This window comes from Rhinolophus sinicus, chromosome 1 (assembly GCF_057876585.1).
Source record: "Rhinolophus sinicus isolate RSI-liver-muscle chromosome 1, RSI-T2T, whole genome shotgun sequence".
Lineage (NCBI taxonomy): Eukaryota > Metazoa > Chordata > Mammalia > Chiroptera > Rhinolophidae > Rhinolophus > Rhinolophus sinicus.
Genome location: NC_142501.1, coordinates 51,937,681 through 51,955,467, shown reverse-complemented (window position 1 = coordinate 51,955,467; position 17,787 = coordinate 51,937,681). Strand labels below are relative to the sequence as shown.

The following is a 17,787-nucleotide window of genomic DNA, read 5'->3' as shown; positions in this document are numbered from 1 at the left end:
TGTATACTTTCTCTCTCACCCCATCACTCACCCCTATCTCTCACCCCAATATAACTTTTGCTATAGTACCTGTCTATACTTAATTTCCTTCACATGTATTCTTCATTCAGCCCAGAATACCCTTTCTCCTCCATGTCTGTGCTTTTAAACAATTCATCTTTTAAAGACTTTAATCAATTGTCACATATCCTACAACGCCTCCCCTAAGTTCTTGTTTTGGTTAGTCATTCAATATCATTTACTTATTCATTCACCCCCCAAATATTTATGAAACCTGTATTATGTGTGAGGTACTGCTAGGCATTGTGGATGTAATACAGACCTGATAATTACACACTGCCAACTAAAAATCCTTCAATGGCTCCCTATAGTTAAAATGCTTAGCATAGCTAACAGCATTCTTCAATTTCTTGGCCCCTGCCTAGCACGAGTATTCAAGGACTGCTTTCCAGCACCTATCTACTTGACCATTTATTTGTACTCAAGGACTTGGGAGTTCACTTAATATGGCTCTCAAGTTTCTATTCCTTTGTCTGTGCTATATTACCTTCTTATCTACTTGGCGAACTCCGATCATCCTTTAACACTCAGCTCTGGGAGCATTTCATGTGTGAGGTCTTCTCTAAAGGATCCTCCTATTCTCATTTCAAATCTGACAGTATCAGGTATTTCCTTTTTGGTTGCGTAGCATTCCATATTTAAGTTAACCATACACTATATTGCAAATTTTTTGTTTGCATACTTCAGCTGGTAGTTAGCCACTTTATGGCAGAGGCCTTATCCTATCTATCTTTGTAACCCAAGTCAACAACAGAAAGTCTGGCACATCATTGGTACTTAACAAATGCTGGTTAGGTGAGCAAATGAATACATTTATTTGATTGAACAAACTGGGTATCTTAATAAGGATATTAAATGATAAGACAGGGAACCTGAATGGATACTCTGCCTATTCCATACTTTTAACTAGTGTAATTGTTAATCTTGGGGGATAAATCTCTAACCCAAAGTAGAAAAGAAATGGCTAAGAAGTGGCCCTTCTAACCCTTGACTCTATATTACTCTTACTTGTTTCTTCAGTTGTGTCCCTTTTCTTGTGCCGAAAGGAATTTTGATATCCCAATAGATACAGGTTGAAGAAGGCCATCTCAGCTCCTTCCCTGTCCTCTCCTGGAATGTCCAGGCTGGAGCGCTGGACTGTGGCGTCTGGTAACCATGGTGATGTTCTGAAGAATTACTATGACTGACACTTCCTTTGTCTAAGGAGGCACAGCATTTATGGGTTCATGGCAGAGATGGAGTGGGAGTGGGCTAAATAACGTCAGGAAAATGGAGGAATCAAGTGCCAGTTACTCTTTTTCTTGCCCTAGTCTTTTATACTCTAAATTTCAGAAGACAGTGAGTAGAAAGGGCACTGACCTGGGCTCAAATCTCAGTGTTGCCATAGTCTGGGTGCCTGACTGGGTAGAGTAAGCCTGTTTTTTTATTTAAAAAAGTGGCGATGGTATCTATTTCATAGTTATGAGAATTAATGAGGTATGTGTGTAAATCTCTTCAGCAGTGTTCAGCATATAATGGAACCTTAGCAAACAGTATTTAAATCTTAATATGGTACTTTCAACGAGTCTTTTAAGTTATTTCAAGCAGTTGTGGGCTGAGCCAGTTCTTACTTTCAAGAGCCACTTGCTAAATTTTCAGCAGTTTTGTGAGCTGGATGTTAAACAAGCCATTATTAAAAATTAAATTATGTAAAATTACAATTGAATACATTATATTAAAAATAAAGGTAATAAATACTAAAAACTTTTCTCTTCCTAATTATTTTATTACACTTTACTATTATCTATGCTCATGAGGTTCTTTACATCTTTTGTGTCTGGATATTGTCTGTTTTTCTCTTTGCTTTTCATTTTGGGACATTTTTATTGGCCCATTTTTAAATTCACTGATTCTTGCCTTGGTTGTGTCCAGTTTACTGGTAAGCCCATCAAAGGCATTCTTCATTTCTGTTAGTTTTTTGTTTCTAGCATTTTGTTTTGATTCTTAGTTGTCATTTCTCTGCTTACATTACTCATCTGTTCTTGCATGTTGTGTACTTTTTCCATTAGAGTCCTTAGCATATTAATCATAGTTATTTAAAATTCCCAGTTTGATAATTCTAAAACTTCTGCCATATGTGAGTTTGGTTCTGATGTTTGCTTTGTCTCTTTAGACTGTATATTTTGCCTTTTAGCATGCTTTGTAAATTTTTTTTAGAAAGTCAGACATGATATACTGGGTAAAAGCAACTGAGGTTTATCTTTATCTGGCTGGGAGTTAGGCTGTTTCTAGTTTGCTATAGCTGTAGGTGTCAGAGACTAAAATTTCCTCTGATGTCCTTATCTTTGGGCTTCCCTAGAAATTCCTTCTTAAATACTCTGAGCTTGTAGTTCTTCCAGATGTAATCCCATTGTTACATAAAAGCCCTACTGATGTGTTGGTAAAATGGGGGAAAGTGTTCTGGAATCCTATTAGGTCTCAGTCTTTCAGTTAGCTTGTTTCCCTGGAGTGTGTGACCTTCACAAATATTTGTCTTTTTTCTCCCCTTAGGTGAAACAAAGTTAGCAGCTGGAGTTGGCTGTTTTTTTTCTCACACTGGTTACGCTTTTAAATAGTTTCCCTTGAGGGCAGGCCTTTGTTGAGAACTGAATGCTCTGGGTGTATTTTACAATGGCTACCTTTCCCCTTTACCTGCCAGAAGGTTGAGATTTTTCTTTAATCTTTATAGTAAGACCTGTGGGGCTCCTGGAGGTAAAACTCACAAAAATGTGGGGGACCTCTTAAGTCTAGGTCCCCAGAACTGTTTTTAATCTCTCAGTCTAGTCTAATTTCAGTTTCTAGCAATTAGTTAATTGCCCTTTAAGTATCCCTATCAAGGGCTGGTTCCAGTATTTTCTGCTCCCCAGAAATACTGTTCAGAAATCCCCATGATTCTGTTCTGCCTGTCTCTCTGGTTTTTGTGGTAGCAGTCTGCCCTGTCACCTCAATTCTCTGATGCATCTAGGAAGGGTAGTTGATTTTCAGTTTGTTCAGCTTTTTTTTTTCTTGGTTGTGAGAATAGGAGTGATGACTTCCAAGCTCTTTCCATGTCAAACTGGAAACCAGAAGTCCCTGTCAATTGTATCTGTGTGGAGGAAACACTATGTGACTGTGTGTTCATCTCTTCCCAATTTCATGATCAGTGACAGTCACATTGGTAGCTTGAAATTGGCTTGGGAGATAGTACTATAGAAACTGGCAAATGCTATAGACAAAGGCTTGACTTAATCTGTTTTATTGATCATCTAGAATTAAGAAAGTGATAGAGGAAAAGTTAATTATGTAGATTAAGCTTAAAAGTGTATCGTGTGTAGCCATTACATTCTCAATAGCACAGATTGAAATAGTCTTCCAGTATTCAAAACCTATTATCCAATTCAGCAAAGATGTTGCTCAAATCACTGACAAATAAGTTCCAACATAAGTCTCATTGTTTTACTTTCATCTTATTAATGCAAAACAAAATGTCAACCAACAGTCAAAGCTATACTCGTTTGTCAAATGCAATCATAGGTTGGTTCTTGATTCGAGTTTGGCAAAAACACACACACCATGGTCAATTTCAAGATATCAATATGACATCACTGAATGTGGAGTTGGGGATAGTTAGGAATAGCACACCATCTTTTTTCATATTTTAATTTGGAGACTATAGGAATGTAGGGAGAAATTGTTTTAACAGTAGTAAATGGTAATGTTTGACATGACTGAAATATGACACTCATAAGCACAATGCAAAATAAGATGAAACCATGAAATATAGTATAATCCTGTATTAGATTAGTCTAGGGAATAGGAAGAATAGCTTTCTAGGTGTGATTTACAGAAAATGGAGTCCTATATAAACTATCAACAAAAAAATTCCTCTGGTTTAAGGTTTTGTCAACTGTTCCTTAAGGCAATGTGCCAGAAGGTTAGCATTGACAATAAACATGTACTGAACACCTACTATGTGCCAGATGGGTGTTCTGTCAGGATGCAGACATGACATTTAAGGTCACACAGCTAGTTAAAAGAATATCTGGGAATTTTGAGGATATTATACTAAGTGAAATAAGCTGGTCAAAGAAAGACAAATACTGCATGATTCCACTTATATGAAGTATCTAAAGTAGTCTAACTTGTGGGAATAGAAAGTGGAATGGGGTTGTCAGGGCTGGGGGAGGGGGAAATGTCAGGGCTGTTCAGTGGGTATAGTTTGTTTTGTAAAACGAAAAAGTTGTAAAGACCTGTTGCATAATGTGAATATAAGTTGATACTACTGAATTGTACACTTATAAATGGTTACGATGGTTAAAGAAAAATAGATGGGATTTGAATCCAGCCCTGACTCAAAAACTCATGTTTAGCAATTATTTTATCACTGCTGTTATCGCTACTTTTAAATAATTTCATCTTCAATCAAAGAACCTTTCCTTTCTCTGATTTACACAGTTCCTCCTCTTCTGTATGGCAGGGTAACAAGCCAATGGTTTGCAGATGCATTGCCTGAAGCCTTACAGATACAACAACTTTTTCTTGGAAGACTGGCATACTGAGCTACGATAGCTAATTCAAAATGGAGTTATCAATCCATGAGATTAAGTGGAGAACCAAACACAGGTCAGGGAGACAGGCAAGAGGGGATCTAGGAGAAATAATTTTGGCTTTTAAAAGATAACACACATGACTACATAACTGAAAAAAATGATTATTAAAAGAAAAAAATCTGTGATGGAAGAAGTTTGAAATCATACTTTTAAAAAAAAATGTTGTAACTTGATGTGAGTAACTTATATCTTCCTGAATCTCAATTTTTCTAGACTAACATGGAGCTTAGGCTATCTGTAGGCAGTATATGGCAGAGGAGGGCCTGAAATGGAAGGAAATGCTTCTGAGAATGAATTATAATCAAACTTACTGTGTGGAGACACCCATATCTAGAAATGATGACACTCAACGTATTATAAAAAACAAATGATTCTATGACCCAAATTTAATCAAGGTAAATTTAGTGTTCCAGAAAAGAATATAGTTTGCTGGAATAGAAAGAATAAAATCAGACTTTTAAAAAAAAATCTACATTTATAAGCCATGCATGTAGGGCAAACTACTTAATTTCTCTGAGCCTCAGTTTCTTTATTGTAGGGTATTTTGAGCATTTCACATTTATTAATTAGTAGGGCCAGGACTGTACTAGGTAGGTGCTAAGGATACAAAAATGAAGGAGGCACTGTCCTCGCTCTCAATATTAATATAATGTAGTAACTACTATAACATCTGCTAAATGTTTTCTATGTGCAAGTTACTATGATATACTTGTAACTCGTTAAATCATTTAGAATCCTTCCCACAACCTAAAAGATAGGTACTGTTATCATTTACATTGTACAAGAGGCACAGAGAAGTCTTGCCCAGGATCACACAGCCATCAAGCGTTGGGACTGGGCTACATCGTGACAGAGGACGGGAACTTACAAAATTGTGCATGTGCACGATGGTGCAGGGTGGTGTGCAAGCTTTCCACACTGAAGGAGCGGTTTTAGCTCTCCCGTTCGCAAACAGGGATTAAAACATTACTACCTCTTGAGGTTGCGCCGATTAAATGAAATCGTATGTTTAAGGGCCAGTATTGTGCCTGGAACACGGTAAGCACTAAGTTAATACTATTCATTTCATTTTATTCCTTCACTGGACCACTGTGGCGAAGCCAAGAATGCTTTCAAGGCTTTAGCTACGTACCGGCTTTTCATATGCGTAATTTACCTGACTCCCTACCAACAATGTGAGAGCCTTCTAGTTGCTTTACATTACGCTACACGATAGGACCCCTCTCTTTGATTACTTTTTTCAGTTTTTGAGTCTCACCTATTTTCTCTGTCAAGCTCTCCGCTGCCCCATTTTAGATCGCCCCCTCCGCCAAAAACGAAATTCTCGGAGGAGCCGCGGCGCGGCGCGTGGGCGGGCGCCGCCAGCCGCCACCAACATTGCCTCACCCACTAACCCAAGGCGGGAATGCTCAGCCCAGTTCACGCGGGAGGAGACGTGGTTTTGAACGAGAACTTCCAACCTGACCCTGCCTCCCAAGGGTCACATGACTGGCGCCTGCGTCCTCGACCCAAGGTCTTTCCTGGTCGCTTACTGGCTGTTTACTCGACTACAAGCTGTCGCGAGGTTCCTTCCGGAAGTAGACCCTTCAACTATACGCCTCGGCGGAAGCATGTCACAACCTAGCCGTCCACCTTTAGCGGAAGTTCGTCACGGCGCAGTTGCCGCCGCACAGCGGATGTGTGTCGCCGCTGAAGTGACGCTGGAAAGTGCTTGCAGCCTCCGCCGCTGCCTTCTGGTTGAAGCACTATGGAGGAAGAGAGGAAGAACAAACGGTGGTATTTTACTCGAGAACAGCTGGAAAATAGCCCATCCCGTCGTTTTGGTCTAGACGCAGATAAAGAGCTTTCTTATCGTCAGCAGGCGGCCAATCTGCTTCAGGACATGGGGCAACGTCTTTACGTGTATCCTTGCGGCCTAGGCCTTTGGCTTTGGAGTCAGTCCCGCTTTGCTGTCGCGTCCAGGCCTCAGGTTCTGTTAGGGATGGTAGGGGGAAGAGGGTGGGCAGGGGCTAGATGTCTAGGTGAGGGAGCCTACGATGGGGCGGGCTGAAGTTCAGTGTCCGCGGGAGGGTGGCGAGGCGGAGTTAATTTCCCGCTCGCTCACCGGGGCCACCAACCTTTCCGGGAATTCGTATCCTTCCAGGCTTTGTGTTTTAACTGGCCCTTCTTCGACCGTTTTCAGTGTACTCTGATCTCCTGTGCTGGTGACTTTGAAATTCTGCTTTCCTCTGATGTCCTAGGTGTCTGGTGGAGGTTTCATCGTTGATGGTTGCCTCTTGAACTTAGCGTGCAAAGAGACTTTTGAGAAATTCAGTATCTGAAGGTCTTACGAAGGGTGGCCTAGAATTAATGCCCAGCTTTGGTTCAAAATCTGTTCTTCCCACTTACTGTTTAAGAAATCTGTCGAATTCTTGGTTTTCTCATCTTTAAGTGGGGTGATACCTCTTGAGTTTAATTTCTATGCCCAACACACTGCTTGGCACTCAAGTTCAAGTAGTAGCTACTGTTAGAGTTTTACAGACTTTCAGAGGAAGGAGGAATGTCAGTTTAGATTTTAGGGATGTAGATCTACAGATCTACTGGTTTAAAAAACTGTTGCAAAATACTGGGTTTTTAAAATACTCAGAATGCTAATGTGTTCGTTTTTCTCATTTCAAAGGTGAGGTAGGAGGTGTGATAAAAAAATATGGTGAATGTTTAAAAAAGTGTATTACAGTAAAAGACACATTGCCATTAATCCCCCTCAAAATACTCTCCCTCGCTTCGGACACACTTATCCCATCGTTCTTGCCATTTACAGTTCTGAAAGTCCTCTTTCCTGAGTGTCTGTAGTTGCACTGTCGTGGCTGCCTCGATGTCCTGCCTTGATTTAAAATGTTTTTTTTTTTCATGGTCATTTTGACTTTGGGGAAGAGCCAGAAGTCACACGGTGCCAGATTCGGTGAATAAGATGGATGAAGACACACCATAATGTTTTTATTTGACAGAAATTGCCATACCACAAGTGATGTGTGACATGGAGCATTGTCATAATGGAGGATGAAATAAAGACACCTGAACTGCTTCAGAAAGTGGCAAGGACAATGGGATAAGTGTGTTCAAAGTGAGGGGGAGTGTTTTGAGGGGGATTAATGGCAATGTGTCTTTTACTGTAATACATTTTTTAAATTTAAACATTCACTATCTTTTGATCACACCTCATAATTTGGCGATTCCTCCCCCACCGAGCGTTTTTTGTTTTTGTTCTTCATTTCATGTTTATTATCAGTGCTGGAATATAGAATCAGCATAATTCACCCAAATTACAATAATAGCAATATTTAAAATCATGCACATTATTTCACCATTTCATAAACATTTTTAAACTTCAACAAACTTTCCTAGTATAAAAAGACTCCTCAAAAACTTAATGATAACATTAAACTACAGACTACACTCTGGAAACGTAGGAAGTTGTTTTTCAAATTTTGACTTTAAGATTCTTTTTTTAGTGATAAAAAATATGGTGAGTGTTTAGAGCGGTGGAAAAAAAGAAGCAAGAAGTTCATGAATTCAACATGTCTGAAAATACTTCAGTTATGTACAGGAAAAACTTCAAGAGCAAGAACATTATAAATGAAAGTCTTTCACCAAGGTGAACAGATGAGCAGCTCTTGCATCAGTTGCACCCCTAGAAGAGAGGTCTTGAAGACCTGTTTACAGAATCTTCTGTAAGTTAGAGTTGGCCACCTCCAGTGATGCATCTTTTACTAGAATAATGTCGTGACTCCATATACTTTTCTAAAAGCTCATCCGCTCTGCCATTTAAATATCCAATTTTCAGAATGTGTTCAATTTGCCATTCTTAAGTTTCCTTGGGAGTCTCCCAAGGAGGATTATGGTACTGTTGTCTTTTAGTTGACTGGAATATTCTGTGTTCTTCAAGGTACCTTCATGTGTGCTAAATACATGAATTAGTTCTGTAAATCCTTTGGGCAACCCACTGTCATCAAAATCCATGAAGTTGGATGCTACTTTGACATTTGGATAGTAAACATCAGCCTGACAGATAACCTAGTGCATCACTGATACCAGCCAAAAGTAATGAACACAGGGATACTGTGTTGGAGCTTATCAGAGAAATTCTCATATTCTTGAGCATAACATCAGATTGTGCCACAACTTCTTCAGGGTTCGGTAAAACCTGTTTGACAAGCAAACCATGTGATTTAATGTACCGTTCTACCATATAAGGGTCCTGTTCTATGGTAAGAACAAAATCAATTTCAATAGCGTAATATTTTTCTTTTAATTGCAGTAACTTTTTTCGACATTCATCTGAAACCAGCTTACAGTTGTCAATGACATGACATGTTAGATATCTTTTCCCTTTGTAGGAAATTCTTGGTGTCAAGTCAAAGTCTGTTATTTGAAGTTTGACAGCTCCTCCTTTGGTAAGACCACAGATAATTTCTTACACTCCTGTAGGGTTCTTGATGCGAACTGTATGAGTGCTTTTCTGGAATTCTGGCACCATTTTCACATGTACAGCAGAGTCTTAGTCATTTCTTGGTTATCCAGTCTTCCTTAAGACATTCTTGAGTTCTTCTGTCCACGAATTTGTCCTAGAACAACAGCCATATCTCATGCGGGTTTGGATATGGGCGTTTCGATGCTCTTGGTCTTCCGCCTTGTCTTGAAGGTGAATATGTACTGGGCCAGCACCACCACTGCCACCTGGGCGCACACACTGGCACTAGCTACCATGGTCATCAGTACGTGAACGGGGCCTCATGCGCGACCCAGGCTGAAAAAGCAGGTCAATTCAAGCATTTTTGTCAGAGAAAGCTACATAGTTTCAAGGCTCTTTTCACTCTGGAAATGAAAAATTATCCTTGGGTGCAGCTTCTATTTAAATGTGTTGCTGGCTGTAACATTTGTGTCTTAAAGTATTCACTTCAAAAGAGGTGTTCTCTTTATTGCCAGTATTCAGTTTGTTTTGTAAGCATCCGGTCAGTACTGAATTAAACTTTTTGTTTGAAATTCTGTTTCAGCACATCTTAGCCCTTTCCTTTTTATATGTGTGTTGTCATTATGGTTGTTGCCATCATGGGACTGCCTCATCTCTGTATGCCCCACGTTGTCCTCTGGTCGTTAGAAGTAAGGCATTTAAACGTTTTTCTTCTCAGTGAATGGATATCAATCATTCCAGAGTGTTTCTGGTCCCAGGGATCCCAATATGAGGAGGCTCGGTGGCTGGAGCTTAGAAGGTGAGGAGATAGTGGAGACATCGTGGCCAGGTCAGGGAGAGTGTTGTAAGTGAAGAGTTATCCTGAGCATTAATAATGGATCACTGTTGCGGGATTTTCAGTAGGCAAGTGACAGGTTTAGGTCCTATATAGTTTTGTTTATATTCCTTCTTGATCCACACATGCTGATAAGCTTGCTTGTTTATTCAGCAAATGTATAGTGAATACCTGTTACATTTAAGGCATGCTAATAAGTGCCATTGGTAGTTAATTCGGTGGAGAGGTAAGAATGATTTTCATTCAGCAGCATCTACTCTGCCCAGCTGCACGGTTGTTTTGGGAGGATATAGAGGTTGTATTTTTGGGGAATTGTATTTTCTGTCTGTTTTGGGGCCTTAACTTGAGCATTGTAGCTCACAATTGACTATCAACACCGCTATAGTATACATGCATCGATTCTACATGATTCAGTCCTTTACACAGTTCCATCGAAATGTAAGTATAATTTTTTTATATGGTATAATTCTTTTGTGATTGATTCCAACTTCATATTGCTTGTGGTTGATCTTTGCTGCTGAACTGGAATTTGAAGTTTAGAATTTAAGGTTGATCACTTTCGTTATGTGTCACACTGCTGTTCTGAATCCAGCCTTCCAATTTTCCTAGGAAGGGTCTAGTTAAGTTTAGTCATCCTTAGAGTAGGTGGATTCTTTAATAAAGGAATAGATGATTGAACATGTAAACTTAACCTTTTGGGATGGGAGAGTTGCATTAAAGGGGACACTATGAGTAATTTAAGTGTAATATTTGAAGTGGTAAATAATATGATCAGAGGAAAACAAGTGGATGTAATTAGATTTATCTAAAACCCTTTGATACAATACCCATCAATGACAGGTTGGAGGGGGAAGGTACATTATGTGATAACTGGGTATGACTTTTAAGACAGGAAAATAAAATAATAGTAATAAAGGGATTTTCTGTTTCTGGACAGAATTGTTAATAGTGCTATTTTAAGTTTTGCTCCCTGAAATGGTCCTATTTAACATTATTGTAAATGACTTGGAAGAGCGTGCATAGTGATATCCCAGTTGCAGGTAAGACTATATTTGTTTAATACACTCACAAGGTAATAGGACTAAACTTGATGAACACTTCATATGGATTTGTGAGTTAAATATTTTTTTTTTTTTTTTTTTTTTTAAGGTTATGTTTTGAGGAAAAGTGGTTCAGACTTAGGATGATGGATTTTGAGCTTTTTTTTTTTTTTTAATGCCATAGGAAGAGAATCTGTTAAGCTAGATATTGCTCTTGTAATGTAAGATATTGGTGGACTCAGTATTGGGAGTAATTGCACAGGAAACCTTTTGAATTTGTGGATTAAGTATTCCCAATTTTTGCTGATTATCCAGCCAGCTTGGCTTTCTTCTACGCTTAGCCTCCCCGCCTTCAGCCATGCTCTACCTCTGATGGCAAGGAGCACTTGCCATCAGAGGGAGAGAGAAGCATTTAATGAGGCTGTCTTATAGCTCTAGAATAGAAGGTAGTGGATAAAAAGATTTGAAGAGGAAGTCTAGAGCTGTTTTGCCAATTCTGAAAGTTTTCTACATTTCTTCCCTTTTATTTATGATAAATATTTGAAATCCAGGGTGAAACACATCTCACATCAATTTGTGCATGCTATTCTCACTCTCTCTCTCTTTTCCCCTACTTTGCTTTTTGAATTATAACTCCTTATTTCCCATGCATTAAGCTTATTAGCAAGGACAGAGATTCACTTTCCTGTGTATTCTCCAAAGCATCTTTAGTAAACTTGTTGAATGAATGATCTGGTAATTATCCAATATAAAGAGATTCTTGGGGATGTCGTGACCTTTTCAAATCCAGTGACTTTTAATTTGGGTTATTGATCCTCTAGAGAATTGATTTTAGGCACATTCTGGAATTAACAGATCAAAAATATCACCCCTTTTGTATATTAATTTTGTGTTTAGCTGTGATGAATCCAAATTCAAATCAAGAGGACTTAACACATTGTCGTGGCATTGTAAGTCCTGTCAAGCTCTCATGCATTTTCCATGTTTTCTTTGATTACAAAAGTAATACATGCTCATGGTAAAAATTAAAACAATGTAGAGATGCATAAGGTAGAGTGTAATCCCACCCTCCAGAGGTAACCATTAATAAATGTTTTGGCATGTAGTGTCTCAGACGTTTTTCTATGTATGTACTAGTATTTGTGTATTTCTATAAAAATCACTTCTTACTATACTACTCTTACACAATTTGCCTTTATCACTTAACAATATATACTGGACATCTTTTCATATTGGTTTCTCATTATTTTAAATGACCACATAGTATTTCTTTGTGTTGTTAACATTATTTATTTCACTGGCTCACTAACTGGCGGATATTTGGGTTGCTTCTAGTTTATTATAAACAATGTTACATAAGATAGTCTGGTACATATGTAGTGCATTTACATGACTATTTCAGTATCAATTCCTGTAGGTGGAATTGCTGTGTCCAAGGGCATGCATTTAAAAGTTTTTTGTTGTGTCAGTTTGCTCTATTGAAAGATTACATCAGTATGCATTGTTTCCAGCACTGTAGGAGACGGTCCTTTCCTCTGCATCCTTGCTAACAACAAGTATTTGTTACTTCAGGAAATACTAAGTTCTATTATAACTACCTGTGAAGCACTATGGATACAGTGGTGAGCAAGATAGAGGGAGTCCTAAATTATTTTTATAACTTACATTTCTTTAATTAGTGGAGTTGAGGTGCTTATGCCTATTGGTCACTGTTCTGATGAAACTGAAGAATTAACCTAAAGATTCACTGTTGATTCACTTTGCCTGTTTCATTGTTCCGATTTTCTGATTTATATGAGTACTTTTTATATTAGAGCTATATGCATTGTGTTGTGAATACTTCCCTCATTTTGTTGTATCTCTTCATTGATAGTGTTTTGGAGCCCAGAACTCTTGCCTTTTTTGTTTTTTGTTTTTAATTTTTTTTTTATTGAGGTGTAGCATACAGTCAGTAAAGCACAAAATCTGAAGAGTGCAACTTGCTTACTTTTTTTGCGTTATTATATATGTAACCACCACTCAGATCAAGATATAGTAGTATATTTCCAAGACCCTGGAAGGTAGATAACTTGTCTTTTTTATTTTTTTTAAGATTTTATTAGGGAAAGGGAACAGGACTTTATTGGGGAACAGTGTGTACTTCCAGGATTTTTTCCAAGTCAAGTTGTTGTCCTTTCAGTCTTAGTTGTGGAGGGCGCAGCTTAGCTCCAGGTCCAGTTGCCGTTGCTAGTTGCAGGGGGCGCAGCCCACCATCCCTTGCGGGAGTCGAACTGGCAACCTTGTGGTTGAGAGGACGCGCTCCAACCAACTGAGCCATCTGGGAGCTCAGCGGCAGCTCAGCTCAAGGTGCTGTGTTCAATCTTAGTTGCAGGGGGTGCTGCCCACCATCCCTTGCGGGACTCGAGGAATCGAACTGGCAACCTTGTGGTGGAGAGCCTGTGCTCCAACCAACTGAGCCATCTGGGAGGCAGCTCAGCTCAAGGTGCCATGTTCAATCTTAGTTGCAGGGGGCGCTGCCCACCATCCCTTGGAGGAGTTGAACTGGCAGCCTTGTGGTTGAGAGCCCTCTGGCCCATGTGGGAATCCAACTGGCGTTAGGAGCATGGAGCTCCAACCGCCCGAGCCACTGGGCCGGCCCCGATAACTTGTCTTTTGATTGAAATAAATTTTGTTTCTTTAGTGGACATGATTAAATCACTGGTTTATTCACTTAAATTCTGGCATTGTGGTTACTCTTTTTGAGAAGAAATTCAACCTTAAATCCTGATTTTTCTCTATGTACTGTTTTTAAAAATGTTTTCAAGTGGGGGAGTATAAAAGTAGTGGTGAGCAACTTCATTTATGTGTGTTTATGCTATATTTAAATATTTTTAAATACAGGTGTGGTATTTTAATAACTAACAAATTTGGGTGTATTTTACTCTCATTAGTTGACTCTTAAGAGGTCAAGCTTATTGGTTAAAAGGATGGGCTCTGGAGTCAGACATGTCTAGATTTGGATCCTTTGTGCGCTGCTCACTAGCTGTATGGCTTTGGGCAAGTTACCATAGACCTCACTTTTCTCATCTCGTTGGAGTCAGTAATGGTGTCTACATCATAGACTAGTTAATGGGATTTAAATGAACTAATTACAAAGTGTCTGCACATAGCAAACAATAAATATTAGCTGGCATTATTATTGTTCTTTTGAAATGGAGAAAATCTTATACTCATACCTGGTATAAGAATTCCTCTGAGAAACTGCCTTTGATGGGAGAATGCTTTGATAAGCCAGCTTGGTAAGTGATTCCACAAGGAACAATGAGTATTTGTATATGGTTGATTTGCACAAAAATTGGCTTGTCATTTATCCTTTTAAAGTCTTTTACTGAGATATTATGTTGCCTGGTTAGCCATTGTTTGTATTCCATGTATTAGTTAGCTCTTTTCAAATATATTTTTAGCCCCTCGAAGGCAAATTTGGAGGCTTAAGAAATCTTAGTGTTGTCTTTGAATTGTCCTTTTCTCCTTTCTCCAATCAGTTATAAAGTTCTGTTAATTTTATGTTACTGTTTTTTTCTCTCTCTCTCTAAATATTGTCATAAAATTAAAAGAAGACAGAATAAAAGAGAAAATGATGATTTCCCTCTAACCCAGTGTTCAGAGATAATCCTGTTAACATTTTGGAGTATATCCCATTAGAATTTTTTTCTCTGTGTGCAAATACATATACATATATTTGGTGAAGCTCTCTATTAGTTTTTCAAGTGATACCTATGTTTCTTTTTTTCTTTATTTCTACTGCTAGTGCCTACTCTAAACCTATTTCCAATGCCCGGATCGTTTTTTAAAACATAACTTTAAGTATATCCTACCCTTTCCTCCTTTCAGTCCTACCTACCACCTGATTAATCTGTCTAAATGTTTCTTAAACTCTACATATTTTTTTGAAAATCTTTAGTGTCACTCGTTAAAAATCTTGTGTGTGGTTGGCCGGTTAGCTCAATTGGTTAGAACACGGTGCTCTTAACAAGAAGTTTTCTGGTTCGATCCCCACATGGGCCACTGTGAGCTGTGTCCTCCACAACTAGATTGAAACAACTACTTGACTTGGAGCTGATGGGTCCTGGAAAAACACACTTAAAATAAATAAAAGTTAAAAAAAAAAATCTTTTGTGCTCCACATCCCATTATCTCTATCACTTGACCAACTCAGTTTAGTGTTCAAAATGTGCTTCGTGCCCTGATTCTTCCACACCTTTGTTCATGCCCATTTTCCTCTGGTTCTTTCCTTATCTTAAGCTCTAGGAATGTATATATACCATAGTAAGCTCCACATACATCTGCAACAAATATGAAGGATGAGAATTGTTCCTATGAATTGAATTGTGGAGAAAAATCTGTTGCAGCAAAGTATAACAGAACAGCAAGGATACAAATAAGTATAGTAGTTCCTGCTTATCTGCTCTTTTGCTTTCAGTGGTTTCAGTTGCCTGTGGTCAACTGCCTGTGGTCAACCGTGGTCCTAAATGTTAAATGGAAAATTCCTGAAGTAAACAATGCATAAGTTTTAAATTGCACAGTGTTCTGAGTAACATGCTGAAATTTTTTGCAGTCCTGCTCCATCCAGCTCGGAATGTGAATCATCCCTTTGTCCAGCGTCTCCGTGCTGTCTGTATATGCTACCCGCCTGTAAATCACTTAGTAGTCATCTCGGTTATCAGATCAGTTATTAGGGAGAGACACACACACATACACACACCACATTCACATAACTTTTATTACGGTACATTATAATTCTATTTTATTATTAGTTACTGTTAATCTCTTACTGTGCCTAATTTAGGTAGGCACAGATACCTACCATAGGTATCTGTATGTATGTATAGGAAAAAGACAATCTATATAGGATTCAATACCATTTGAAGTTTCAGGCATCCCCTGGGGATCTTGGAACATATCCCCCGAAGATAACAATGTATTAGAATGCGTTCCTCAGTAAAGTGAAATAGAAATTTAAATTCGGTAAAATGATTTATTGCATTTCTTTGACTCCTGGTGAATTCTAGCTCTTGCCATTGCCATCTTTGATCATTGAAATGTCAAGAGAAGTTCTACTTCCTGAGGTTCCCCAGATCACCAGGCTACATTTATGTCATATTGCTCTAATCTGTTATATTGTTTAATGTCTGAGTTTGATGTCTACTTGTGTATTGGCTTGAATTTTTCCCCCTCTAAGTGCTTTCCACGTACAACCTCTTGAAGGTACTACTATACTTTGCATTCCTTTTTTTTTAAGGATTTATGCCTCCCATATGTAATTGAGATAATTTTTACACAATAAAATTCCTCCTTTTAAAATCTACAGTTTACTGGTTTTTAGTATATTCACTGATTTGTGCCACCATCTTCACGATCTAATTCGAGAACATTTATATCACCCCAGAAAGAAACTCCTCACACTTGAGCAGTCACTCCCATTCTCCTTTCCTCCTAGTCCCTGGCAGCCACGAATCTACTTTCTTTTGTCTCTGTGGATTTGCCTTTTCTGGACATTTCAGTTTATTCCTTTAAAAAAAAATTATAGATTGTTTTGATACAAACTTAGTAAAGAATTTCATTTTAAATAGAAAGCTGTCTATTTACATCTAGTGGCTTTTTGAATAGGTAGCTTTTAATGAGAGTTTGTTAAATGATGGTTTTTGGAAGAGAGTGTGGATTAATGGATACGAGAGGACAGGACATTTTAAGTAGGGGAATATCGTAAACAAAAGGTGATGCAGAAGTTGAGGTAAGCAACGAACTTGGTTTGAGACTTAACCAAGTTAGATCTACCTTGATCTAGAAATACACAAATAATAAATACGATTTATTTTCTCTCCATCCAGTCTGTGGCTCCAGCGGCCTTATTTCTAGCAGCTAAAGTAGAGGAGCAGCCCAAAAAATTGGAACATGTCATCAAGGTAGCCCATGCTTGTCTCCATCCACAGGAATCACTTCCTGATACTAGGAGTGAGGTATGGGATTAGTTACACGTGTCTGTTTCTCTTCATTTATGTTGCTGATAACTTACTTTTGTAACTGATTTATTGAAATCCGAATGGGGGCGGTTAAAGAAACCTTTTCGTGTTTGTTTTTTCCCTTTACAAAAACATCATAGAAATTTTATGGCAAAAGTAAATTGTATTCATTGCAGTAAAATTGGGAAATGCAGAAAAACAAAGATAATTTGGACCACAGATATATAAGTGAACCATTATTATTTCCAGCTTCTTTTCTATGAATAGCTATACATGTATATATTTTGTAGTTTTCCACTTACTCTATCCCAAATATTTCCTAGTTTATTAATTCTCCACTTGCTTTAAATGTCGAGATAGTATTTCATCATGTACATGTATATTTATTTTAACCATTCTCTGTTTCAAGAGAACCTTCTAAGAAATCACAAAAGTTCTATATGTTCATTATAAAAGAATCCAAACACTTAAGAATCATTTAAAGTAAAAGTGAAATCATCTCCCCATCTCCTCCTAGGCAGATACTGCTGATAACAGTTCCAACATACTATATTCATCCAGACCTTTATTCTGTGCATATACATACAGCTTTTTTTTCTCTTCCATCCGTCCTTGACTTTCTTAGGCAGGAAACTCTGTCCTACTTTAGAAGTCAGTGACTGGGGATTGGTGAGTTGTGAGAAATAGAGAGGTCTGACATTTGTAATTGGAGAAAAATCAGGGATTTCTGTTACTAGATTATTTAAGTCTCTTACCTCGGATGCGTTAGTCATCCTTTATCAAGTAGATAAATGGA

General features: G+C 38.2%; 2 protein-coding genes and 1 pseudogene across 2 annotated transcripts in view; 1 reads left to right on the top strand and 2 right to left on the bottom strand.

The window, feature by feature from the left end:
* Positions 1-6,312, bottom strand: part of SPMIP11 (sperm microtubule inner protein 11) — a 28,024-nt gene extending 21,712 nt beyond the window's left edge. The window contains 2 exon segments of the mRNA XM_088799082.1: positions 5,926-5,949; positions 5,952-6,312. Coding sequence (XP_088655208.1) covers positions 5,926-5,949; positions 5,952-6,045 — 118 coding nt within the window. The 5' untranslated portion in view covers positions 6,046-6,312.
* Positions 6,313-17,787, top strand: part of CCNT1 (cyclin T1) — a 35,695-nt gene continuing 24,220 nt past the window's right edge. Inside the window, exons 1-3 of the mRNA XM_019724690.3 lie at positions 6,313-6,569; positions 10,309-10,390; positions 16,860-16,988. Of these exons, the coding sequence (XP_019580249.1) occupies positions 6,415-6,569; positions 10,309-10,390; positions 16,860-16,988 (366 nt within the window). The 5' untranslated portion in view covers positions 6,313-6,414. The remainder of the gene's footprint in view (positions 6,570-10,308; positions 10,391-16,859; positions 16,989-17,787) is intronic.
* Positions 7,782-9,185, bottom strand: LOC109443657 (cytosolic 5'-nucleotidase 3A pseudogene; annotated as a pseudogene).